We start from the raw sequence: 27,370 nt of genomic DNA, 5'->3' as shown, positions 1-27,370 counted from the left end.
GATTTTAGTTACTTTATGTTCTTTATAGTGTATGTCTGTTTTCCATGTGTGATCTTTGTCCCTGGATTATATTCTTTTGATTACCACTATAACCTTGGTTCCTTTGATTACTCTTTTATAAACTGTATGATTGTCTCTTTTTTGTAAATATGTTGTTGCTTTCTAGTTATCGTGTTTTTATTGCTTTTCTTGTAACTAAATGCTCTTTTTGACTCAGTTTACAATATATAATTCATTATTAAATGTTTTGTGACTTTGAATCATTGTTCATATTGTTCAAAGTCCAGTACTATCCGTAATATCGTATTTGAAGATAGATCCATGTATAACACAGTCATAAATTTGGTGGTTGCAAACAATACCAATTCACTGGTTTCTGATTTGATTTCTGAAATGTTGTTTGCTTATTTTTTGTCCGTATTTCCTTGTCTTTGCACTTTAAAAACAACATTATGGTTTGAACGTTTGCTTAAGCAACTATTTGTAACAATTCTATTTCAGACGAAGCACAAGGAATAACATAAATTCGCTGGGGACGAACACAGGGTCATTGCGTTGATACAGAACAAGTCTATAACGGTATTTCAAATCACTCGGAGTACTTTTCAGGGGATGATTTCCAGATGTGTATAGAAGTATGTACTTTCAACATATACATATTGAGATTGATATGAAACTTATTTCTTTAATTCTAACATAAATGAAACAATAATTTTAGTGTACGAGATAAATATGTGGTTTAAATTTCCTTTTGATATTGAAATTATGTCAATGAAGTGTTTTTTTTTTCTGTAGACCAGCAGTGTCTTAATTGTTTAAAAAAATACAGAAAATTTCTTGATTCTATCTACAAAGCTTTTACATTTCGATGCACTCTGCGCTCCAAAATGTTAATCAAAATTTAAGTTGTTGTCCCCTCTTTTTCAGACTTATTAAAGTCAAAATAATTTATACATAATGTTATACATTTTGTCAAAGCGTACCATGGCTATACTTTCTGGTATAGGGTATGTAAGTCTCGATCTAGTTTCATTTTTCACCGGAATTTACGACGTTGAACGTATTGAAACCGAAGACCGATCTGCATTTTATTGTTTACTTCCGGGTACTTGAAACGCTGTATAACAATGCAAAATCTTTTATTTTATGTTTTTTCTTAATATCTTTATTATGTAGAAATACATATTTGTTATTTTTATCGTTCGTTTTTACACAAAAAGATGTTTTGCCCTCACCACTGAACTCAACCCTCTCTAAATGACAAGTCTCCATGCTTTTGAACGGTTTGTCGATTGTAGCATATGATTAGAAGGATGGTGGTGATGATGATTACGATGAGGAAGATGATAGCAACATTTTTTAGGAGCCTATATCAGAGGACTATCAGAACGGAAATGTGAGGATTTTATTGTAGGAAAAAAATTTTCAGCAAAATTAATTCTTGTTTTCTTTTTTCCTTTAGCACTAACTCTTTTTGCTTCATTTCAGGTTCTTAAATCATTTTTTTCTTGTAGATTTTTATCCAGGGGCTTTTAGTTTCAGGTACTAATTATTATTTCTGTAATTATAGATTGGTTGCAGCAAAGCGTTTCGAACGCAGCGGAATTATTCATATTAAGTTATTTAAAATAACATTAATATAACCTTATAAAACAATCTTCTTGTTTTTAAATGACGATAATTATTCTGGAAAAGGAAGTTTGGTGTTCTTAACTCCTCGCCACATCTTTTGTCATCAAGTGATGACGGTTAATCCAGAAAACCGCTTTCTGAGCAACCAACATCAAGTAAACTTTTACATTTTTTCAGATTGTCAGCAAACCAGATTATGATTTAATAGAAAGTAAACTAACTGTAAGTAAATTGATAAGGTAAATGATGTTTAATAGGTGTAATGTCCTTATGTACATAATCTCTTTTGTAGATTTGGCAGACATGGTAGATCCTGGTGAAGAAACCCATCTGGCCTGAAATGAAAAGTTCATTAAACTTAATCAAATGATGATATTTTGTTTATTATCATTTAATGTACATAATAGTACATATGAGGAAACAGCTAGGGCTTCAAAGTTCCATAGTGAAAGGATGCATATTGGTTCAAGTCAATGCATTCAATTTCTTGGGAAAACAGCATTTGTTTTTTGAAATTTTAAGCAATTTTAACATAATAATGAGATTATTATTATGGTAAAAGACCCTTTTTAAACAAGAAAACATTACAAGACTACATTAGGAATCTTAGAATTGACCAGACCTTGATATAATATTATTTTGCCACTTTTTGCGGCAAAAATGTATGTTTATTTTGATTATCGTCTGGCTTCATTTAAGGTATAGGCCTAACAAATTTTCATTCACATTAAACATTTTATAGCAAAAGAAGATGAAAGTATCTTCATGTGATAGCTTAGATTTTAAGCATTAAAATGGTACCACATAAGTATATGGTATGTTGATATTTTGATCAATATAAGCATAAATATGCGGTTTTTTTTTTAAATCTGAAATTTTCAAAAATGTTCAATTTACCCCTATTTTCCAACATTTGCTTGTTGATTTTTAAATATAATTTAATTATTTCTTGATAAAAATGTGTTTTTATACATTTAATCACAATACCAATAACTGTCATATGCTAAAAACTGCTTTTAAATTCAAAATGTCTTTTTTTTTGTCTGCCCTTTCGCCATTTTTTCCACTGAAAATAGCTCTAAAATTTACCCTAAAATGTAAATTTTCTACCTCAAAAATATTTTTGAGCTAAAAAACAAAGTCAAGCAACTTTATTGCCACACAAAACAACTGACAGAAAAAATTAGATATTTTTTTGAATTCTTAGTAAGCAAAAATGTATTTTTTTGTTGAAAAAACGCATTTAAAAAAAGGGGGTCTGCCGCAGTGTTTTTGATTCCAATGAAAAAAAATCTGTGGTTTTGACTTAATATTTGTTTATTTATTTCTGTTTAATGGATTACTCTTGAAAGAACAGCAAAGTATTAGATTTCTACTACCTTCCAATTTCTAAATATGAATATCCAAAAAATGGCACTTTAATTCACGATGCTGTTGACACATAGCTAAAAAAGTCCAAAGTGTTTTTTTGCCAATTTTAAAAAAAGTGTACTTTTCTTTGTATTTAAGATACAAGTTTCCTGAATGGCTTAAATCAAAGTATGAAATGGCTCTATTTAAATGATCAAGACACAATGTATGAATTTCTTTACCTGTTTGACTTATTTGGGTTCCAAAAGTGTCCAACATGTGACTTTTTTGCATTCGCAAGAAAAATGACCACAATTTTGAACTTTAAATTGTAATAACTTTTGAACCCCTTGACCGATTTTAAAATTTTTTGCACCATTAAGTTACATTCCTTGGGCTCTTTCAAACTGATATAAACTTGTACACTTTCTATATACTTCATATTTTGACTGACCTCCCTAGCTTTAACACCAAGGGGTACCCATTTCACAATGTTTTATAAACGTTTACTACGTTTTTTTCACCGTCACAAAATATTGATACATAAATTTAAAGGGTTCTTAATTAAAAATGATGTTGCTCACTCAGTTTTTTGATGGAAATATAGTCTATAAAACACTTCCTGATCCGATGGATTTATCAATAAGATTCAATTGATTTATTCGTAAAGGATATGATTTGCAAATTATTGTCTATTACTTGAATAAGAGGACGCTTACCATACCGGTGCACCTGGTCCATGCTCCCAGTTTTTAATGGATTCCGAGTTGCTTATTTTGCTTTTGTTACTTTGTATGTATGATTTCAGTTACTTTATGTTCTTTGTTGTGTCTGTTTTCCATATCTGGTCTTTGTCCTTGGATTACATTCTTTTGATTACCGCTATCACCTTGGTTTCCTTGATTACTCTTTGCAAATTATTGTCTATTCCTTGAACATTCTTTTCATAAATACAGATATTCGACCCCTAATTGCAACCTTGCGTAAAAACAAAGTCATGCATTTTGTAGTATTGCACTACATCATATCTTAACTAATTAGCACTTGACGTTATTACTCCAAATCCATTCCGCTTGAATTGTAGTGACCGATTAGTGCTAATGCTGGTAGTTTTGAGGGAATTGTCATTCTTTAATTTGTTCTAAACTAGCTTTCAGCAACTGCGAATGTTTTTTTAATTGAATATCCCATTTTGTCTATATATTATTTTTTGTGGTATTTCATGAAGGAGAATTGGATATATGCATGACTGAATCTTATAGTATTTTTATTTGTTTTTCATTTCTTTTTCTGTATTTGTGAAAACAAGAATTGAAAAAGACAATAATTTGAAAATCGTATCCTTTACGAATAAATCTATTAAGGGCAGTTGATAAATCCATTGGATTTTGTTTATAACTAAACTTTAAAATTTTTATATAAAAAAGGGCGAGCGACACAATTTTTCATTAAGAGCCTGCATATGCTATTATATTTTTGTATCATTTTTTTTGTAACGGTGAAAAAACTTACTAAATGTTTAAGCAATTTATGAAATTGATATCCCTTGGCGCGGAAGCTTTTCTGTTAGTAATCTGTTGTGTTCATTCAAATTTTACACTTAATTACAAATACGAGCAAAACAGACCAGTTGTGAAATATCAATACCGTAGAAGGGTGCTTTGAACATATCACCATCTAAAAATGGAAAATTCATAGGAAAATCTAAGTCGTCTCTTTTGTCATATTTCTTATGTATGTAAGATCTAAGGGTAATACTTGTACCCTTATCAAAATTAAATCTATTTAAATAACATTCAAAAGCCATTTTATTTCTGATCATTTATTTCCCAATTTCGAAATAATCACAAAAACTTGTTAATTTACATGTCATTCATATGATAACTGCATTATATGGAATTAGAGTACCTACATTATCCGCTTGAGCAAATCGGTAAAGTTTTTGACATGAAATTCAATTGATACCTGATCAGTAAGTAGATCTAAGGTATCACAATTGGGTTCACTATGAATTCGATTTACTTTTTTCACTTTAGAAAACGTTATGGCCTAGGCAAAGTTTTGTATGGTATTTTCCAATTTTTTTCATTTGACCTTGGGGTCAGTGGTCAAGGTCAAAGGTCAACCACACTCAAAACTTTACACTCTAACTGTGTGTGATATACTAAATACCAAAGATAAGATATCACAGTAAGAAGACAAAATTGTTACCGACCAGACAAAATTATGCATCATATTTTGCCAAAAGTTGTATGTTATTAGACCTTAAGGTTAAAGGTCAAACTAAAAGGTCACCTACTCCGGTACACCACACCTCTAGCCCTGAGAGAATAAACCAACATACCAAATACTAGATGTCTAGGTCAAAAGACAAAATAGTTATGGCCTGGACAAATTTTGTATGAAAAGCATTAAGAAGATAAACTTCATGGTGGATCGTTTTGGGCCTAGAAGAGCAAAAAACAGTCATGTTTCAGACCACAGATCCTGCTTCGGAAACATGCATGTATTTGGATTTTTTTTCTTTCTTGTCTTGGCAAAATGGGTCTGAACATAGCCTTCATCAACATAATTCAAAATAACCAAAATTACGAATTTGGTTGCTACGGTTACTAGATCTATACCAATTAAATTGTAATGTATTTTATTGTAAATTGTTTTCCTTAAGACATATTACATTAATATAATTATGTAAGTTAACACATTTCCTCCATTAGATATAATAAAATACATTCAAATTATGACGTTTTTGTGATATTCATTGTGTCATTTCAATTCTTATTAAGCTATTTGCGAAATACAATGAAACATGTTTGAACCAAACATTGAAACATCCGTAAACTAGTCCAACCATGCATTTTTACATCCCTTTATATCAGTTTGGATTAAATTTTAATCTTGTTCAACCTGTCATAGTTTTCCTATCCTCTTTCGTCTACCCCGGACTTGACTTTTTATGAGCAACTCGGCGGGTGTTTCTAGAAAGCAGAAGACGCTTACTCTACCGGTGCACCTGGTTCATGCTCCCAGTCCAAGTTGCTTATTTTTGTTTGTTATTTTGTATGTATAATTTTAGTTACTTTATGTTCATTGTTGTGTATGTCTGTTTTCCATGTCTGGTCTTTGTCCCTGGATTACATTCATTTGATTACCGCTATAACCTTGGTTCCCTTAATTACTCTTCCAATATTCAAATTTTAAAAAAATACGTTAAAATGTGTTTTTTTGTCAAATTACTTATATCATCTTTCGATATAAATGTTCAGTTATATAGTTAATTAAAATAATCTCATCTTTGGTTTTATTTCATTTCATAAGCGCAATTTACTAATATATTGTGAATATCCGTCGCTGGTGACTTGAGTCTATATTTAAGCAATCCTAGGGTCGCTTACGATATTGACCAGGGAACCAGATTAAACCGAACACTCTTAAAATCCAAAAAGGGTTCGGTTTAGACAGGTTTTACTGTGTTTTATTAATTATTAATATAACAGGTTCTTCTCGTTGTCTCCATAATAAGAAAACATCAATTTCTCTGAGACTACAGGCGTCAATGGTTGGAAATGGAAGTTGACCTCATGTAGATTCTAAAGCAATATTAAAAAATTACTACAAACGACTCTCTTATGAAGTCCAGTGAAGTCCAGTGGGCCAGAATAAAAAAAAACCAACCCCAGGTTTCAGTTTAGAGAAAGAAAATAAAGGAAATCTGAATATATATATATATATATATTGACACTACGGTTCGCGTGATCTTTTGGCTTTTGTCAGCATTTTGCCGTCGTTGTCCGTAATGTTATTTTTTCTACACAAGAGACGAAACAAAGTTAAAATCGTCAATATTTTTATAAGTTTTAAATGAAAGCTTCATTAAGAGTTTATCTCTGTTAATAAGATTAAAAGAAATCTTTTAGTTCTTTTTCAAAAAAGATACGATGAAAATCTAGAATGTTACGTTTCCGTCCGTTCATCGAGTTTGTCATGAATCAATGTTTATAAAAATGATTGATGTCAATATTTTGGCTCCTGCATCAGACAACTCATTTATCATCTTAAAAAGATCAAGGATTAGTTAGAGTTAGTTTGATGCACACCGACATCGCAAACATAAATAAAAATAAATAAAATCCGGACTAGTGACTGTCTATTCAAATGAAGACTTAGACACCGTAAAACGACATAATGTCAATACAGCCCGATACGCCTTTTAGAATTTCGCAACCGCACATTGAAAGAGGAACATACAACCCAAAAAATACCTGATAGTCATCTCGAAATTATTTCGGTTCAATAATAAACTTGCTATTTCATTCAGAAAATTGAAATTCATGAAAGTTATTTTGTTTTGTCCGAACTGGGTCCAGGAATTTTCTGAGATAAAGTTTGTTGTTGCTGTTTCACGTAAAATGTTAAACAAAATGACTATTTTTATTTATTTGGTATTTTTAGAATATTATGTTAAATAAAAATGTTGTACCATTTCTTTTGTTGACAGTTTTATTTTGCTCCATTGAACTGATTGAAACAAACTTCGACATAAATAACATGTTGAGATTTTAAAGGAACCGCTTTTGGATCCTCTTGATCAGGTTAGATGGCACAACAGATAATTAAAAGTATTTTGATTTTGACAACTTTGAATATCAACTTCTCTGAGACTACAGGCGTCAATGGTTAGAAATGGAGGTTGACCTAACTACCTTTATTAAAAGTATTTCTCGACCGCTCAGGTGGATCAACACGTGGCTACGGCCGCCTAAGTTGCGATGTATATATGTATATATGTATATATGTGTGTGTGTATAAAGAATATCACTATGTAATTATAATTAGTGAAGTACATTATTGTATCCCATCAAAACACAATTCAGTCATAATGAATTACAAAATCAACAAAATTACAAAATTAAAGAAAAACAAACATAATTAAACAAAGAACATGAATAAACTAAACAAAACCAACAAAGACAATTTTGTATATTATTTCATTTAAGTACAAAACATAGACGTTATTGTTAGCTGTCTTTAAAAAAAATATTTATACTTCTATTAATACAGTAAATAGGCGTTATTAGTCTATAAGGGTAAGATTTCTTGTCCATGGGAAAATACCTTTTTAGCCATATGGAAATCTCTAATCATTTCGTATGCTTTAGATAAGACGAAAAGTGACGATGAGACGTGACCATGACTTGAAGATATCAAATATCTATTTTTAACGGTATTTTGTAAAGCTCGAAGTGCATATTTACTCTCCATATTGTTCAATAAATAGAAATGACAAAGGAATTTTAAGAAATGAGCAAACACAACGGCTGGTACAAGACGAGGTCCTCTGTGATCTAGAAATGATAATTCGTCAATCAAAACAACGTCTTTTTTCACAAGGATGTCGCCAATAAAAATGTACTTGAATAAGGAGATTAGACCTTTAGATAGAACAGTTGACATTAAATTGAAATAATGGCCGATTTCACTGTCTTTATTAGAGTAAACTATCATATTTGGTGTACATTTGGTTAAAACATGTTCAGTTATGGTAAGTGCTGTCTTGTATTCTCTGTTCCTATAAAATACTGCCGCCATCTGTAACCATCCCGATACAGCATCATGATATCGACAGAGAAACGAACTAGCATGACATTGTTTATATTTATAATATATAATTTTGTTGGTTGTTTCGGTAATTGGTCTCACAATGTGTTGACTTGAGGCGCATAATAAAACTAACCTTTTTAATTGTTGCGATTTAACTTCAAAAAGTTTTTGAAATTTGGATTCATCGACTGTTTTTATTTGAAAGTTGTTTATAAAAAGGTTCGACCTGATTAAAAACAAAAAGTCGGTTTTTATCTTTTGTATGTCTGATACATCTAGCAATGCACAATTATGCATATCTCGAAATGTTGAAAATTGAGGAGACAGTAAAATACTCTTCCATCCGTTATTATATAAATATAATAAACGGTCTAACAAAACAGCTTTATTACCATGATTTAGTTTTGACTCCAGTAGATTATTCTCCGGAATAAAGTAATGCGGTAATCGACCAATCGATACGAAATACACCAAACGTTTAAAGCAATTCATAAAGCAGGGAATCAGCTTTGAAGGTCTCCATTCTGATCCTGGCAGTTCTTCCGAAACCCAGAATACTACAGTTTTAATAAAGTACGAGCAAAGCAGATCCTTAACTGCAATGTTATCAAGGATAACATCTTTAAGGAATATCTTCAACAATGCATAAACTACCAGTTGAGTATGATTAAATGAATTCACTAAAAATTTCTCTGCTACAGAAAATGATATCCTCCACTCTAGTCTTTCTTGTGACGAGCCTTTAGCTCCAATAGGAACCAACAGAACACCATGTTCAATTATTCTTTTCTTTAGATTTGCACTAGGCCATTCGTTACAATGTCGCTTAAGCCATTGTTCAGTGGAAATTACATTTATCCATGACGGACAGTGATAGCAGAAAGCCAGGTCAAAATCATCATCTGGTCTTGAAATGCAGGGCCCATGTAATTTGAGTTCCCGATAGCCAACTAAGGTATACTGTAGTATCATTAGTTTTCTGAATAAATCACTTGAAAAATATAAAGTGTTATTGAATTTTTCAAATGTATACTCTTCTATATTGTTAATCACTTTTATTCTTGTGAATCCTGGCCTAGTGTCAATTTTGTCCGTAACTAGTGTTAATCCTGGTGTTTCCATTGGGGTTGTTTCGAAGACTTTTAAAAGGTGTGTGACGACCATATAATCTACATCACTTCCTTTTAGCTCTAAACCTTCACCAAAACTTCCACTAGTTATCTTGTTGAATCCATGATCGCTGATGTTAAGATCTGTAATTGCTATGAGTTTCCGTTTTAACCGGATGAGATTTTCTGAACCGACTTTCTCCCGACACATAAATTGATACAATGCAATAGATATCTGTGAAAGGCTTGGCTCTGTCAAGAGAAGATATTAACTTACAACATCTCACCAACATTTCAAACAACAATTCTCCCGTTTGGAAGTAAAACAGCAGCAGTTGTAGCCGATAAAATAGAAAGGCGAACTATACAGAGGAAAACAAAACAAGCAGTTTACTTTTTTTGTTTTGTTTTGTTTTGTTTTTTTTTATTCGTATTTGTTATATTTTTCATATGTCTCACAAAAAATATCGTACCTTCATATTATTTTTTAAATGACGGATCGATGACAAATGACAGATCGATCGCTGACAGATCGATGGCTGACCGGAAACTGATCGGTGACCGATGTCCGATCACAATTTTTGTTGCACGGATCGGTTCAGGTTCTGTATATCTACATACCTTGCATTTTCCCAACATTTAAGCTGTGAACTCCAATTTTACAGCAGATAGTATTGCTCCCAAGTTACATTGATTTTGTACTTTTATAGGAAACGCCGGGTCTTATGTTTCCCGTTACTCATGTGTTTAATATTAAGTGAATGCTTCCGTGTATAACTTACAATTTACTTAAATGGAATACTTTCAGTTTCATGTATAAATACTTGTTACATTAGAACAAAAGAGTTCTGATAAGAAATTTATATTTGTTACTGTGTATGAGAGAGTAATCAAGGGAACCAAGGTTATAGCGGTAATCAAAAGAATGTGTCAATTGTATCACAAGAAATAATTGTGAATTTATGTTTGTCTCAAGCTGTCAAAAGAAATAATCCCTGAAGTACACATTCAAAGTAATTGTTACATCCAAGCTCCGGTATGCACATTTGCTTGGCTACTGTAATATGGACCTATGGTAAACAGTTCATCTGCCTTCTTGATAGGGTTATCTCGTGGGCTCAATCCGTGGCCATATTACACCAACATTTTAAAAGTCACTGCTTATTTTACGAGCACGAGGTAAATGAAAGATAGATAAGGTGACAACTGGTTTTCTCTCATTCAGATCGTTTCCACGTGTAGTTTCAGGACTACCTAATGGCTCTTATCTCTGTGAGCTGGCAAAATGAATAACTAAATATCATGCTCAAAGTGCCGAACTGAAAAATAGCAAGCCGTTCGTCTGCCAAACGTTCTCTTGAAATATCTCTCATAGGTCATCAAACCACAGACTATCAATAAATTTTATTTAGTTTTCTATATGATTAAAGGCAGTCTAATGACAGTACTCTAGTAAATGGCACATTAAGGGGTAGTAACATAATTATCGAACTGATAAAGTCTAGGTTATAATCAATAAAAATGGTCAAAAAGGGGAAGTCCCTTAAATAATGGCGCTATCAAGAGAGGCACTGGTATGTTACAAATTACCGCAAAGGTCCTGAATTGGTGTAGGTATTTCCGATGGAAATGGTTGGTTTTTAGAACGCTCTAAGCCTTCCGTTTCCCTTACGGTTAATTATATATTATATTAAATTACAATACAAAAGGGCAGCATATAATTGCCAGCGGTTAAAGTAGATAGTATCATAATTCAAAACAGTATAGCTCAAAATAGTTATTGAACTTTGTGTGTAGGACGGGTCAAATCAATGATGAAAATATAAAATACAGGTAGGCAATACAGAAAATATATTTGTTTTAAAATCCATATATACTCTGTTTGTAAGAAACAGAATATTCCTCAATAAAATCTAGATTTCGGTTATATAACCAAGTTAGGAAGCGTATGATACGCACATCTTTTATACCATTTCTAAGTCAAGCATGATTCCCATACAAAACCTAGTATACATTGGGCTCATCTGTTATGACACCTTCCGGTAAAACACTAGTAGGACAACATCCACATATTAGTAGACTTTTTAAAAGGATTTCTTAAATACTATACTTCCTAAAGTAACTCTTTTAGTAGAATGATATCTAGATCTAGTGCTCAATACTCTTTTAAAGACTCCTTTAGAAAATATGAAATCGGCTTATCTAAAATATGTAGCTTGTAAACTGCTTTTTTTATCTGAAATTACTTCTTTATGAGAAACAGTGATCTACAAACTTTGTATATTGGAAACGATTCTGTTGCGATAAAAGAGGAGTACATTTTAATAGACATGGCCTTGCAAAACAAAAATAATAACATTTTAACGAAAAAGGTTTTGAAAGTTTTGATAGTGACAAGTTTCTTAATCCTTAAAAAGCTTTTTTTTTTAAACTTAAAGACAACTGAGAGTTTCAGAAAAAACAGAAGACAGTTTTGAGAAGAAAACCTTTTTATCAGTTATAAAACACATCTATTTCATCACAAACTATTTCCACCTGAATTGTAATTAATGGAGAAATGGATTTGACATCGGATCAAATTGATACAGGGAAGACATACACACGTATAGAAAGGTCTGAAAAATTCCAAAAGATGTTAGAACTGTCAAATTTGCGCAAATTTTTGGTCGTTCCTTCCGCAGGGCTCAAACTTGTACTGCTGTGACATCTATGGCAACACCATCCGCACAAAGTCCAGCGCCCTAGACCACTCGGCCAGCTAGGCTATATATATTTAAATCTATGGAAAAAAGAAAGAAATGTACCCATGTATGTATGTTCTCTTTAAGACGGTATATACATTGCAGTGACTGGTATGTTCTTGGACTGAAGCAATTTTCCTTCATATTTTTAATCATTTAATGTTTTATTTGTATTGTATTTTCCGTCATTTTTTGGTCCATATTTTGACATCCTGAATAATTCTTCTATACTTAAATATTTATGTGGAAGATAAAACGTTTTTAAACTGGGTATTGTAATACGAGGGACAAAGAATAGGGTACATTGCGTTTTCACTGGATAAGTAATTCCCATTCTCATTCTGTTATATTAACTTCGGGTAATTTTGTCTGTCCAGATGTATAATGCCACTAGCAAGTTAATAGGGGTATTCTAAATTCTACCCAGTAGAGCAGAAACGCCTGCCCTGAATCACAAATAGAGAGATAGTACATGGCATATAATTGTCATTGGAGTCATAACTCATTTACTGGACTAGGATTCTGTTCTGGAAAAAATGACTCCATGGTGCAGTGTTTGGGAGGTATGGGTTACGTAGTAAACATAGAGCGGTTTCACCATGAGGACACCCATGGTAATACTCAACTTAAATCTGTTCATTTTATGTTTTCACAAAGCGCGCTGGAAAAGTAAGTGAATTTTAAATGAAAATTAAGCATCTAAGGTCCTAAAAGGTTCTGAATAAGCGGATATTTCAATAAGCGGTACTCACGAGCCAACAGACTTGCGAAAAAAATAAATATGGTAGTGGAAATCAGCCATTATAACGGGTAGGCCATGATTTTAACTAACTCCGCAAAATTCCGCATGAAGGTCAGGTATGTCTTATGTTCTGTCAATAGTCAAAATTATTAATTAACGTACCTTTTTACACTGCTTTTTTGTATTCAATGACTTTCCGAAAATTTATTTGAAGAGTAATCAAGGGAACCAAGATCAAAAGAATGTAATCCAGGGACAAATACCAGACATGGAAAACAGACACACACCACAAAGAACATAAAATAACTAACATAATGCATACAAAGTAACATTAGTAAATGAGTTAACTCGGACTCCACTAAAACTGGGAGCATGCTCATTTAATGAGTATGATTGTGGCTCTGAATGTAAGTTTAGAACTGAGGAGAAATTTCATGTAGTAGTTGCAGTTTCCGGAAATAACCCTAAAGAGTTTAGAGACAAAACTTGAGCAGTATATATTTGTTATAATAAATGTCACTGCATAGCTAGGAAATTAAAACCGACATGTTATAGAATAGAGTTTAGTCGATAGCTTACCCTATTGGTCAAGAAAGTAGGTGATATTTAGCAATTCAACATTATTTACATGTATATACATGCGGAATCAGTAAGGACATGACAAATACGTGTTGTTTTTGTCTTTGATCAAGTTAATGGATGATGATTTTCAACATAGTGTTGTAAGAAATAAGCAGCAAAAAGGGGTCCCCAAAAATGCACATCAGGGTACCTAATATCTGTTATTTAATAAGTCACCATTCTGTGGTGTACAAATGTATAAATCAAAAGTCCTACGTGCTAATTATTTCATCATCTGTATACTTGTTCGTTCTGGAATTCCGATTTTGTTTCAAAAAGTAATATTCATTATGGCCTATGACAAGGTATATAAGTCCGTGTTTCCGTTTTGTGTCAGAAAAGCATTATGAAATTAAATTTGTCTACATTTGCTTTAAAGTTGTTGGGATTTTGGATCTTATGAAAATTATTATGAATCCAAATTTTGACAATATTCCAAGTTAACTCGCCAAAATTACAGAAATTAGTTTTATTCTGTGCCTCAACTCAACACATTGTCAGCAACCAATAAGATTTTGTATTTTCAATATATACAATGTGACGCTAGATCGTTCTTCTGTCGATATCATGATGCCGTATCCGGCTTGTTGAAGATGACTGCAGTATTTTATAGAAACAAAAAATGCATGAATGCACTCACCCTAACTGAACATATTCTAACCAAATGTACACCTAATATTATAGTTTACTACATCTCTGAGAGTCTTCTGTCAACCGTTTAATCCAAGGACAACAACACCTTTTCAAGTAAATTTTTGTAGGAGTTATTTATCTAAACAAGGACGTGATTTTGATTGACGAATTATAATTTCTTCATGTACCGGTCGTTGTATTTGCTCATTTATATACACAGCGTACCGTTAAAATAGATATTTGATATCTTCAAGCCGTGGACACGTCTCGTCGTCACTTTTCGTTTTATCTTAAGTATACAGAATGGTTGTAGACTACCTTACGGCTGATAGATCTTTTCCAAATGACAGGAAATATGTCAATTATAGATAACTACCGCTTATTTTCTTTTTTTTTATAGATGTATACCTGTTTTTCTTGAAAATACAACTTACAATATCGTCTATGTTTCGTAACTCACTGAAATGTTAAACAATGGAACCAAACTCTATTCTAAAGGGTTTATAATGTTTCAACGGTAGTTGTTTTGATTTTTATTATTTCTATGCGGGGGGTGAGATGTGATCGAGGGCAATGGGTCATACTCAGTGATCCATATGGAGTTGACTCACCTTTTGGAGGTAAAGAGAACCAATTCGGGCAACAGGCAGAGCAGTACCAGTCTCTTATTCAAACAAATGTACAATTACAAGCACACAAACTCCAGCATATACGCTCATACTATCGATACCAAGTACAATAAACTCCCTTAAAACACATCATCCTACAGAAAAAAAGTTTTTTGGTTGTTGTTTTGTCTCTATTTTTGAAGAGTAATCAAAGGAACAATTAATAAAAAGTAACAAAAATAAATGAGTAACTGGGAGCATGGACCAGGTGCACCGGTAGGGTAAGCGTCCTATGCTTTTCTAGGAAAACTCGACGAGTTGCTCATAAAAAGTCAATTTTAGAGTATAATAAAGGGGAAATGGAAATGGAAACTATGACACGTTGAACAAAGAAGTTTTCATGGTGCGAATGAATACACCGTAAGAATCCAAGAATGACGATTATAAAACTTCTGTAGTGATGAGCATTTAAATTATGAATTGACCTACACTCACTGGAGAAGAACATTATATTTAAAAGTAACAGTGAAGAAGTAGTTAATTCTGGTAGGGACTCAAACTCGTACCGCTGTGACATCTATGGCAACACCGCCTGCACAAAGTCCAGCGCCCTAGACCATTCGGCCAGTCTTGCGTGTGGAACGACCAAAAATTTGCATCGCAAATTTGACAGTTCTAACATCGTTGGGAATTTTTCAGACCCTTCTATAAGTTTTCGTTATCTTCCTTGTATCAATTTGATCATATGGAGCAGTGTAGTGAATAGAGTCGTCACATTCTGAGACGTTTGTATAATATTGATTTGTTGTGACATGCATCATTAATTCTATCCTACAAAATAACACCTAGAAGAACTGTATCGCAATACCATACATCGTGTAGTAAGTTAGAGTTCAGGATTAATACTACGAGGAGGAATGACCTGGCCAGCGAAAGCTATATTTTTATATAGCCTAGCTGGCCGAGTGGTCTAGGGCGCTGGACTTCGTGCTGGCGGTGTTGCCATAGATGTCACAGCGGTACGAGTTTGAGCCCTGCGGAAGGAACGACCAAAAATTTGCATCGCAAATTTGACAGTTCTAACATCGTTGGGAATTTTTTTTCAGACCCTTCTATATATATATAAACTTGTTTTTTCTCAGTTCAATGATAGAAAAAGTGAAGGTTTTGACAGTATTATCTATCCTTGATTTTTTTGCAGTGTATTTAAATAGAATTATATTGTTTTTTTACAAAAATGAAATTTAAAACAGCTTATCTTTATTTATCCTTGATTCTGATGATACAAATAATCAAGGTACGCTGTCAAGTAGGGATTTATGTCATAACTTGCTGCAACTTTACATTATATAAGCAACTCAGTGGCTGTTTCTAAAAAAGAAAGGACGCTTACCCTTACCGTTTTATCCGGTTCTAGCTCCCAGTTTTTAGTGGACTCCTTATTAGTACGTGTTAATTTGGTTATTTCATGGTCTTTGTTGTATATGTCTGGTTTCCAGTCTAGTCTTTATCGTTGTTTTATATTAATTTGATTCCCGCGACAACATTGGGCCACTTTGATTACTCTTTCACCCACTGCCTAATTCTAAGAGACTGACACGGATGACATATTCTAATATTTTATGACAGAATGTTGATTGAAACCAAATACAAAGACTTTCAAGGCCATTACACAAATTATAGTGTATTTGGTTTTTAATAAATTAACTTATTACAAACTTAGAGGTTAATTTGTTCAAACGGTAACGCCATGTGCTTTAACCAAATGACCTCTATGTTTAATAGTGTCTAGATGTCATATTGAATATATTTTTACATTTAAAATCAATGAAACTTACGACCACTTATATCTTCATCGAAACATCAATTGCGCTCATATACATGTTAATGTACATTAATATACGTAACATTGTACATTTATATAATACATACTGAATATTACATGCCGAAATATACAAACGTATATAACTGAATCAATATCTATTCACTTGCAATTCTGTAGCATAAGGCTGAATAAAATGTTCCAGTCAGGAGTCAATATGCTAAAAATTTAATTTGATTTTGTTGTAGTTGTTGTTTTTTATTTTACTTATTTTTGTTTTTGTTTTTGTTTTTTTTGTGTATGTGTTTGTTACTCGTTACATAGGTTAAGATAGGTAATTTGCCATAATCCGCAAGTCAAATAATTCCAAACTAAATTAGGCCTTGATGAAGGACAAATTTCATCTTTCAATCTAATTGATTAGAAATTGAATAATAGGAATTTTTTTTAATTGTTTTGACAAAGTTATGCTCGCATAAGCAACTTTGGGGTTTACGCTTGTTCATAATCTGTTTCGTGGTTCATGAATCGTAAACTGCCCCCAAGTTATTTATTTCGCATTACCTAGTCAAACAAATAAAAACAGTCCTCAAATGTTAAAGTGGTTATAGCTTATACTGAGAGTATATCGACTGAAGTGCTTAAAATATACATTGAAGTATTTGCATAATATCTAACAAAGTTTAACTGGACGACGAAAACTCAGCGTTTCGTATAACGTTACATAGATACTTAATTTTAAGACATATTTTGAATTTTGTGAAAGTTGATTCAACATTGTTCATTTTGCGTATTCTTACCAGTTTTTATTGATTCATATAGTTACGCTTAACTGCCTCTGAAAATGGAATCTGTTCTGGCGTTAAAGTGCAAAAAAGGCGGGGTTAAAGCACTTTGGCGTGATCAAAACCCTCCCCCTTTGAAATCTGGCCACTTCGTAAAAAAATATACACAATTAAACACACCTTAAAGTAATAATTTAAAAAATTGTAATGACATGTCATTTTTTTTTATATCTTCCTTTAAAATTTACACACCACGGATTACACTAACCGATATAGTGCCCAAATTTTAGTCTAGGGTTTACTTATTCAACATTTGGGATAACTTTCCCGTTCTTCGTATAAGTGTTTAAATGATTGACATAATAAAAATAATCAACGGTGTCTGAAAATTACGTGTCACCTTGTATATATGTTAAATGAAGTAATTTACAAAACTTGAAATTATTTTAGACACCATCCCCAATTGCCGTTGATTAAAATGATATGAATTACAATATAAAACAAGTGCTGCATTCTTTGTCATGACATTCATACACTTAATTAACATAGATTAAAATATGAGGATTTTTAATTTTTAAAAAAAATGATAAAAATTGCATACAAGGTTTTGAGCGCACAAAATAAATTCTACAGAGGTTGGAGTACAAAATGACATGTTTATGTATATTTTTACCACCATAGATTTTCGTGGTTATTTTTCGTTGGTTCATGCATCTGTACTGTGCTAATTAAGCACGACTACGTCCTACTGTTAACATCGCTAAATGGATACTGGCGGAAAAGATGTTGTCATATTAATTGGGATTTAGATCTTTCCGAATTAGACTATGATTGAGATACTATTTACAAATCAGTAGAAAAACTTTATTTGACATTAATAAACTTGTAAAGGTTGCTGACACTTGCTAGGATAGATAGGATTCATTGAGATACCATTGAAATAATTCTGTGGCAGATGATATAGACAATGCAAACATGATTAATCGGGCAGAAAATAATAACTCAGGGCCTAAGATAAGAAAAATCCAATAAGTCAGTGCACACTGCCGGTTCTTCTCAGTAACCCCAGGCAAGTTAAGCCGATCACCCGTTTATTCAGCTACACCTTCGCCAGAAATGGCAAACAAAGAAGGCAGGGGTATGTTATGGATTTGGGTCCTGCTTTTCTGTGCAGCACACTTTGACCCTCTGCGATGTTTTAGAAAATTATGTGGATGTGTAACCAGGAACAACATAATTTTTTGAAACAGCAAAAGATTTACGAATAAGCCCTTTCAAATGAGATTTCAATTTATCATGTGGTAATGTAGAGAACTAATTTCCGAAAAACTGCGGGATTTTAGGTTTTGAAGTAAACCTTTAGAATGTTTAGGTATCCGCATTGATTAATGCCACTACGAGAGTAGGTAGTATTGCAATAAGCTTGCTGTCCATCCTTCACTGTGAACAATATCTTTGTGAGATTAATCGCCATCTCCTTCGTTGAGCATGATGAAGATCTTGCAATATACCTTTCTATGTATGGATTCTTATGAAGTTTGGAAATCCATTACAACTAAGGTTAGTCCTCACATTTTGCTACAATGTTGGTAGAAGACATGAAGGACTTGTGATTGTTTAGGATTTCATCTTTATCAAAAATAGTACGTTTGTATATAACCTTACCCCGGATGTTACTATCAATGCCTAATTCCTTAATAAGGCAATAGGTGATGAGCTTTACAAACAAATACAATGTTGTTCGAAGCTTGGAGGGAGCTTAAGAAAGTCGGTAATGTTCTCATGCTTCTGTTCGAAGCTTGAAGGGAGCTTAAGAAAGTCGGAAATGTTCTCATGCTTCTGTTTGATTATCTAAAGGGCCGACGAATCAAGTAGTTTACTGAAATTCAAGATTCCTTTAATACAGTGTCCGATGGCAGCATACAGTGGCATCTTCATGATACTTCATTTATCAGAATGGTCTTAAGTATTATTTAACCTTATACATTAAGTGAGTCCCAGAATGCGTAAGCTGATTTTATTAATTGGTTTCCTACTGATAAAAAAGTGTTGGGTTCTAGATGTTTAATTCTGGATATCAGAATGTTAATTAAATTAAAGTAGATGCTTTTAAAGTTGACCCGTCAGTCATAAATCGGCGATATTTGCCGCCAGTCTGCTAAATTTGAAAGTTCTTATTTGAAACAGTTGTGTTTTGGAACATCTGTACTTTCATCATGCGATTTGCTATTTTTTGGCTTCTCATTGTCTAACGGCGATGGATTGATTGCGCAGGTAAAAGCTCTGGTGTTTTGCTCACTTATAAAAATAATATTTCCTTGGAGAACCAGACATTCGCCATTTGTTAATATAGATTTTCCATTTCAGATGCTAGAAATAAGTATAGACTTATGGTAAAGGTTATTCTGATTTTCATAATTTCACTAACTTTAAGATGTGAGCTGCAAAATTTCAGTTTTTTAAGATTACCGTTATGGTGGTTTTCATCCTTTGCGATAGCATTATTTTCCATTATAATTATAATTTTTTTTCTATAGGATTTTTCATTATTCATATATCAAAAAAAAAACGCTTTGTGGCATTTAAAAATCGTTTTGAACAATTCCAGTAAAATTTCCAAAAAGTTGAAAGTAAATCGTGTGATCTAATATGTGTAAAAAATCAATAGTAGTGAACCGGCACATTCATATAGAAAAGTACGGATATATTGACCTTAGATAAAATGATAAGATCAACACTTGGCGAAGACAGATATTAGTCTGTTGTACCAGATTTTCCATCTTAAAATAGATAATACGCTTGCAATGATTATTTTACTATATTATCTCCTTTGTGTTGTTATTGTTGAAGGTGTTCATGAAAAACGGATCTTACTGGGGGACCCGGATGTTATCGAGTCCCGTCTAGGAAGCTTGGAGAACCAACTCAAGCAACAGGTACAGCAGATCCAGACCTTATCATAACAAATTCAGACACTAACCCAAGAAAATCAGAACCAAATACAATATAGCCAGCAACAAGCGCAAAAGATTCTGTCACTGACCAGTGAAAACCTTCAACTGAAGCAAGCCATCCAATCCAGTGAGGAATCAATAGTGAAAATTAATACAACTCATCAAGCCGCTTCTTTGACTAAATCTACGGCCGGTAAGTACATAATATATATGTAGTAAAATAGAACAATGTCCTCATAACATATTTACATCCATTGATAGGAATAATTATGAACCGTATCGGTCTTTTATTAGGGCAATGTATCCTCATTCGCGTACAACGATTTCAATTTTGTCATCGTAATTTCGTAAGTTCGGAAATGTGTTTCTTGGAGACGGAATATCGATCATTGATAATATGTCTTTCTGTGTGTATCTTATCGACATGTTCTTATCGATGCTGCATATGTATTAGGCATGGACTGATTTGTTTGTAATAATTGTGTTAATTCCACGACCTTCGGTTTTAAGTTCATTAAATACCCATCTGTGTCAGCTACAGACTAAGCTTCCGAAACTTCAACCTTATAATCCTGTTTAATTTTAGAGCTTCTTCTGTAAGTTATCTTTGACGTCGTTAAGTTTATCACTTTTTGTATGTTCCAACTGATTTTGCTGCAGTTGCCGGTACGAACGGAATTCAGTTTCTAAATTATTATGGTCAATAAAGGTACCCATGCTAGGTATGTTGGTGTTGTATAAATAGCGTCGAGTAACACAAAGGATAACGACGATTAGTCATAAAAAAGGTGATGTTAAAATATTCATATCATTAAATGCGGAAAAACGTTAACATATATAGCGTGTTGCCTCTACACCAGGTACAAGTAGACTTGGAACCACTTGTCTGCGGCTCGAGTTATCCCATAACTACTACAATTTCAGTATTTACACTATGTGATTTGCAACAGATAACTTCATGTCGGCCTGAAACCTTAACTCTATGGTTTAGAGATCAAGGGTTAAGTTCGTAAAATTAACACTTTTCAGCTTTTCTTTTCTTATTTTTCATGTAAGTTCAAGGTTTTGTAGCCATAACTTTTTAAGCGTCCATCCAATGTTTCTATTAAAAAAGAATGCATTATACACAGGAGCGGATGAGCAGTATATATTTACAAGCATACCTCAAAATCATGTATATCAACAGTTGCCTAGACAGTTATCGAGTTTTCTAAAATATGTATTAATCGAATATTGAAGACTGAAATACGAATTTATTTTGTAGCTGTAGCCCAAGGTTCAACTTATACTCGCTGGGGTAGAACAGACTGTCCATCCGCAGAACTCGTTTATTCTGGTTTGTTGCATGTTCATTTTGTCAATTTAACATAGAAATTTCATGCTACATTTTGTGTAAAAGAATAACAGGAAAACTTTTCAATTATCTAACAACCCTTTGATTTTCAAGTACTGCAAAAATGAGAGTAATCAAAGTAGATTTAAACTTTTTTAAAAGGCAAAACATTACAGTAGTATGTGTCTCCTAACTCTTTTATAAAATCAGTTACATTTTCAATATCAATGTTTTCATTCCACGATTAGATTTGAATTTTTTACCTCTACAATTAAATATTTCACAAAACAAGCGCACTACTTATTGAAAATAAACTTTATTTCCAGATTACTAGTTTTCATAATGAGACGTATTCAAAATTTAGCATGACAAAATTAAAAACACCTTTGCGTTGTAGTAGACAAGTCAGGGTGGTTCTCTGACCAAATTACGGAAGAGACCCTAGCAGTTGTTAAAGAGTAATCAAGGGAACCAAGGTTATAGCGGTAATCAAAAGAATGTTATCCAGGGACAAAGACCAGACATACATGGAAAACAGACATACACAACAAAGAACATAAAGTAACTAAAATCATACATACAAAGTAACAAAAGTAAATGAGCAACTCGCACTCCACTAAAAACTGGGAGCATGGACCAGGTGCACCGGTAGGTTAAGCGTCCTCTGCTTTTCAAGAAACACCCGCCGAGTTGCTCATAAAAAGTCAAGTCCTGGGTAGACAAACGAGGAAAGGAAAACTATGACCCGTTGAATAAATCAGTTTTCATGGTGTTGAAGCTTCATCATTATCGTTACAGTTATTTAGCCAAAAATTATACTAGTAAATCTTTTGTCTATTCTAGTACTTTGTAGTATGAGATACTTGTACATACGTGGGTAAAACGAAGTCTATAATTTTATGAAATCTTTAATCATAGCGTGTGAAACTTTGGTGAAAAGTTTGATATGTTTAGATAACTAATGTTTGACGAGGGTCAAGCGTTCTTCAACATATCTGTTTATTGCAGATGTCTAATTTTAGGTGTTACAGCAGGTCAGAGGTACTATTTTAACTCCATATATTAATACGCTTTGCTTACCACGAGACCCTGACATGTCCAATATATCTAATTCAAATGAATGGTTTCCATTGTTCGGAACTGAATACGAAACAAATGTTGTTGCACACGACTCCTCTAACAACGACATGCCATGTGCAGTGTGTAGAAACGGAAACACTTCATCTTCTATAATGATACCAGGTAAACGTTCCTGTTACCCTGGATGGACTAATGAATATAGAGGCATATTAGCTAGTGGACATATAAACCACAAACCATCATCATATATATGTGTCGATGCAAACCCAGAATATCTCGTGTCAGGAGAAAGAGATGAAGATGGACACCTATTTTACCCTGTAATAACCAAGTGTGGACCACTTCCATGTCCTCCATATCACAACAACCTTCTCGTCGACTGTGTGGTCTGTTCAAAATGAACATCAAAATAAAAATATGTTTACTTATTTGTTCATTTTCTGATTTTAATATTGTGTCAACCTATATCGATACTTTTTTCACGAACAAAGAATTGATCAGACGAACATCTTATAGCATTGTGTCAAAAATCCTTCGTTAAAATATGGAGTACCAAATTGAAATGCCGTTCTTATAACTAAGTTTTATTTCTAAAAAAAAGTAATTCAATGTGTAGTTTTTGTTCTTTTGCAGAGGAAATTTTGTGGATGGATCATATTTCTGGTCTGACTGCTCAAATGTAAAGCCATTTTCAATTAAGTTGTTAGCTTGACAAACTATCGTACCAAAAATGCATGTAAGCATCATAAATTTAAAGAGTCGCACATACTGCTGCCACTTGTATAAATAAAGAGTATAGATCAGCAGTGTATAAGAAGAGACAACTCCATAAAAAATTATAATTAAGGGCAATATTGCAAACGATAAAATATATTTATAATAATAATAAAAAAGAACTTAATAAAAACATGAGAAAATTAAAATATAACAAACAAGTATACTAAAGTTGCAAATACAGTTAATAAATTCTTTAAAAATGTAAAAATGTAGCAAATACATCGGAAATAACGAGATCATACTAATTAAAATGATCCATGCATATTAAACATACAAGAAACAAATTAAAAATTTAAGATATTGAAGAAGATTTTGTAAACAAACAAATAGACAAATTAACAGCAAAAATGCCACAGGGATGATACGTCAAATCATAGAATTGATAAACAAATCATTAGAAAATTTTGTATTTCCAAAAAAACTCGAAAAGGCCCAAGTCATACCATTACACACACAACAAAAGCAAACACACTTGAAAAAAAATGTAATTAAAGGCTCATGAGAATATTGTCAGTCATATCGAAATTCTTTGAGTCATAAATAACAAACTTATGGTTATATATATTAGCAATATTTTAGTTTACATTTCCATACCATTTTGAACCTTGACTTCTTTCAGTCAATTTAAACGTTGCATTAATTGATGGAATGGCAGCTGATATACGCCCTGCAAATAACTACATGCGTCGTTAAAATTACTGTTTTAAAGTTCTTGTTACTTTATATTTCTATATTGCTATTTTCATTCTGCTGGCTTATTATGTTTACTACTACTTCAACACCCATTATGCTGCTTTTATTTTTTTCTGCCTTAGTTCATCTTAAGTTTGCATGTATAGCTTGAAGACATAGTGACATATTGTCAGATATGTTCTGTCTTTTTGTATGTTTCTTTTTTATCTTTTTTATCTTTGTATGCTTTGCTGCTTTGTCTCTATTTATCACTGTATGTTTTGTGTGTCTTGTATAAAAAAGTCCAGATAATCATAAAGCGTTTTTTCTCTCACTGTAGTGTCGTTTTTGTGCCACAAAGTCTAAGTGAAACGAAAACCAGTTTTTTTTCTAATGTGAAATCACTAACATAATTACTATGGAAATATGTCACCGTTACAATAAATCCATTCATTAAGATAAAAAATGAACCCTATAATACATCACTAATCACCTGCAAAATTCATATGAACACTAAGTATTTTACAAAAAGCAGTATAGAAAAATCAAAGAAAGAGTAATTAAGGGAACCAAGGTTATAGCGGTAATCAAAAGAATGTAATCCAGGGAATCAAGTGACATGTCTCAAATGAAAGCTTGAAAACTTAATTGTTCATTTCACTATCATATACATGTAGTAAAATATTACATGATATATTTTTATTCATCTTCAGTTATAATTTGAAACATAATGCATAGAAATCATGTTATTATAAAACACGTAACAAAACATAGCAACAATCAGTCTCACATTCTCCGAAATGGCTTTATAGCAAAAGAAAATAAAACACCCTAAATTTTGTACTAATTAATTTAATTAGTGTGCCAATGATTTAATTTATATTTTTAGAGTTTTTCTCATCATGAATTTCTATTTTCTTGAATCTGTTAATTTTCTCGCGATTAATATCGTCCCTTTTAGATTCAGTAAACACCATTATGAACTAAAATGATGCCAATATGCACTTTCAAGATAATTTCTTTTATATCATACTTCAATGTCAATGTGTGACAAATGTAATATAGAATAAAATCTTCACATCTTTCAGAAAAGAGGAATAGGTTTTTAACCTACCTAGACACCTAGTCCATTAGTCGGATTTTGTTTTCTTGTTGATGTGTTGTTGTTTTTGATTTAACGTTTGTTGATTTAAATAATCGATTTTGATGTTTATTTTGTGTTTTGTTATCCTTATTTTCCTTAATAGGGAATTGTTGTTTACATTATTTATATGTTAATTTCTCTGTGTCCTAATTTCACGTAATGGCACGTAACTCGGAGTTTGATGTTCATTTTTTCTTTCAATTGATGATTTTAATTTTTCCCGATATTTATCGCCGCACGATCGTTGACACAACGTGGAACGTGTAAGCCACCAATGCCGAATGTCTAAGACAAATGAAGCAGGTATTGTAAGAAAATCTTTAGTCATATAGTAATACTATAATTTATATCATAAAAACATATTGTGTATGCTTTCTATTTGGCCTAAAACGGTAACATGCTGAAAATAGACCATCAGCTATCATATTTATGGTTTTTAATTTAAAAAAAGAAAATAGAGTAGAGTTATACATGTGGTGTGGTAATTGTTAAAAGAAGTTTTTGTTTTTTTTTTTTTGGAATTTGAGTATTTTTACATTCATTTTAAATATGAATATTTAGTTCAGAGTAGTTTGTTTTTAGGATGGTCACCCTGTACAAAGTTAATTTATTTAGTTGTCAATGACCTTTGACTTCGGCATATTAAGTCGCCGCTGCTATGATTTATCAACCCCGGAAATGATATATTATTAAATATACTTACATTAAAGGGTCATTTTATTTTTTAAACTTTAGATATTGGATAGTTTCCTTCTCCTCCTAGATAGAGGTAGTTTCAGATTTATTTGGTTATTATAAGTTAGGCGTATTACAATAACCAAGTAAATCTGAAAATATCCCTCTATCTAGAGAGGAAAACTATCTAAAATGCAAAGTTTAAAGAATAAAATAAAGATTTTACTTAATTTAAATCCGCTATATTTTTAGAAAGGGGAATGCGGTTAAATAATTACAATGTAAAATTAGTGAAGATAAGTTCAAAATCCAACAAGAATTATAAAGATAATGAGTCATTACTAAAGTACTAAGGTCAAATAAAATATATCTCCAGTTTTTGGATAAGTGTTTCAACAGACAAGAGCTTTTCCGTTGTGCATAAAACCTTTCAACAAAACTAAATGGAAGACATGAATTTTTCTACTTTTCTACCATCCTGCGTAGAGACATTAGGTTTACCTTGATAACAAATACGCTTTGCTGTATAATGTGACTATTAAAAAAATTGCCAAGGACTCATCAGTGGCTTTCACAGTGGCTTTAGATCTTGCAAAAAATAAAAAAAGAAAAAGTTGTTACCCTATCGACGCACCTAGTCCATTAGGCGGTTTTTGTTTCTTGTTAATGTGTTGTTGTTATTGATTCAAACGTTTGTTGATTTAGATAATGGGTTTTGCTATTTATTTTCTTGCTTTTTGGATGTTTTTACATTTTAAACGTGTGTTATTTGTTGTTTCAGTCTTATATCTCAAATTGCAAAGTGGAGGTATATAGTAATAGGGGTGTCCGTCCTTTCTTTCGTCCGTACTTTCATTCCGTCAGTTACACAGATGAGTACCCATATTTTAGCCGTTACTCCTTCTACATCACTGGATATAATTTAATGGAAATTTCACAGAATATTTATTACATATTTCCATTGTGCACCTTCCATTTAAGATTTTTAATCTAATCAATTTAGAGGTCAAAAGATGCATATTGTTATCTAAGTTAATGTGTGTATTGATTCAAATAATTGATCACAGTTTTTTTTTTCTTCCCGGGTTTTA

General features: G+C 32.3%; 1 protein-coding gene and 1 pseudogene across 2 annotated transcripts; one reads left to right on the top strand and one right to left on the bottom strand.

The window, feature by feature from the left end:
- Window positions 1-8,055: 8,055 nt before the first annotated feature.
- On the bottom strand, window positions 8,056-10,391 carry LOC148607463 (uncharacterized). Its single transcript, XM_088544622.1, has 2 exons — window positions 10,314-10,391; window positions 8,056-9,944 (listed from the first exon to the last, which is right to left on the bottom strand). The coding sequence occupies exons 1-2, from the start codon at window positions 10,318-10,320 to the stop codon at window positions 8,062-8,064; spliced, it is 1,890 nt and encodes a 629-aa protein (XP_088400748.1). The 5' UTR covers window positions 10,321-10,391; the 3' UTR covers window positions 8,056-8,061.
- A 9,990-nt stretch (window positions 10,392-20,381) lies between these two features.
- On the top strand, window positions 20,382-23,415 carry LOC148607462 (uncharacterized; annotated as a pseudogene). Its single transcript, XR_015914865.1, has 4 exons — window positions 20,382-20,601; window positions 20,710-20,791; window positions 21,863-21,934; window positions 22,954-23,415. The product of XR_015914865.1 is annotated as an uncharacterized LOC148607462 (transcript).
- The last annotated feature ends 3,955 nt before the right edge of the window (window positions 23,416-27,370 follow it).

This window comes from Perna viridis, chromosome 9, assembly GCF_037379345.1.
Source record: "Perna viridis isolate PV_CMFRI_1.1 ecotype Kerala chromosome 9, ASM3737934v1, whole genome shotgun sequence".
Lineage (NCBI taxonomy): Eukaryota > Metazoa > Mollusca > Bivalvia > Mytilida > Mytilidae > Perna > Perna viridis.
The sequence above is the reverse complement of the archived record's forward strand: the minus strand, read 5'-3'. Positions and strand labels throughout refer to the sequence as shown.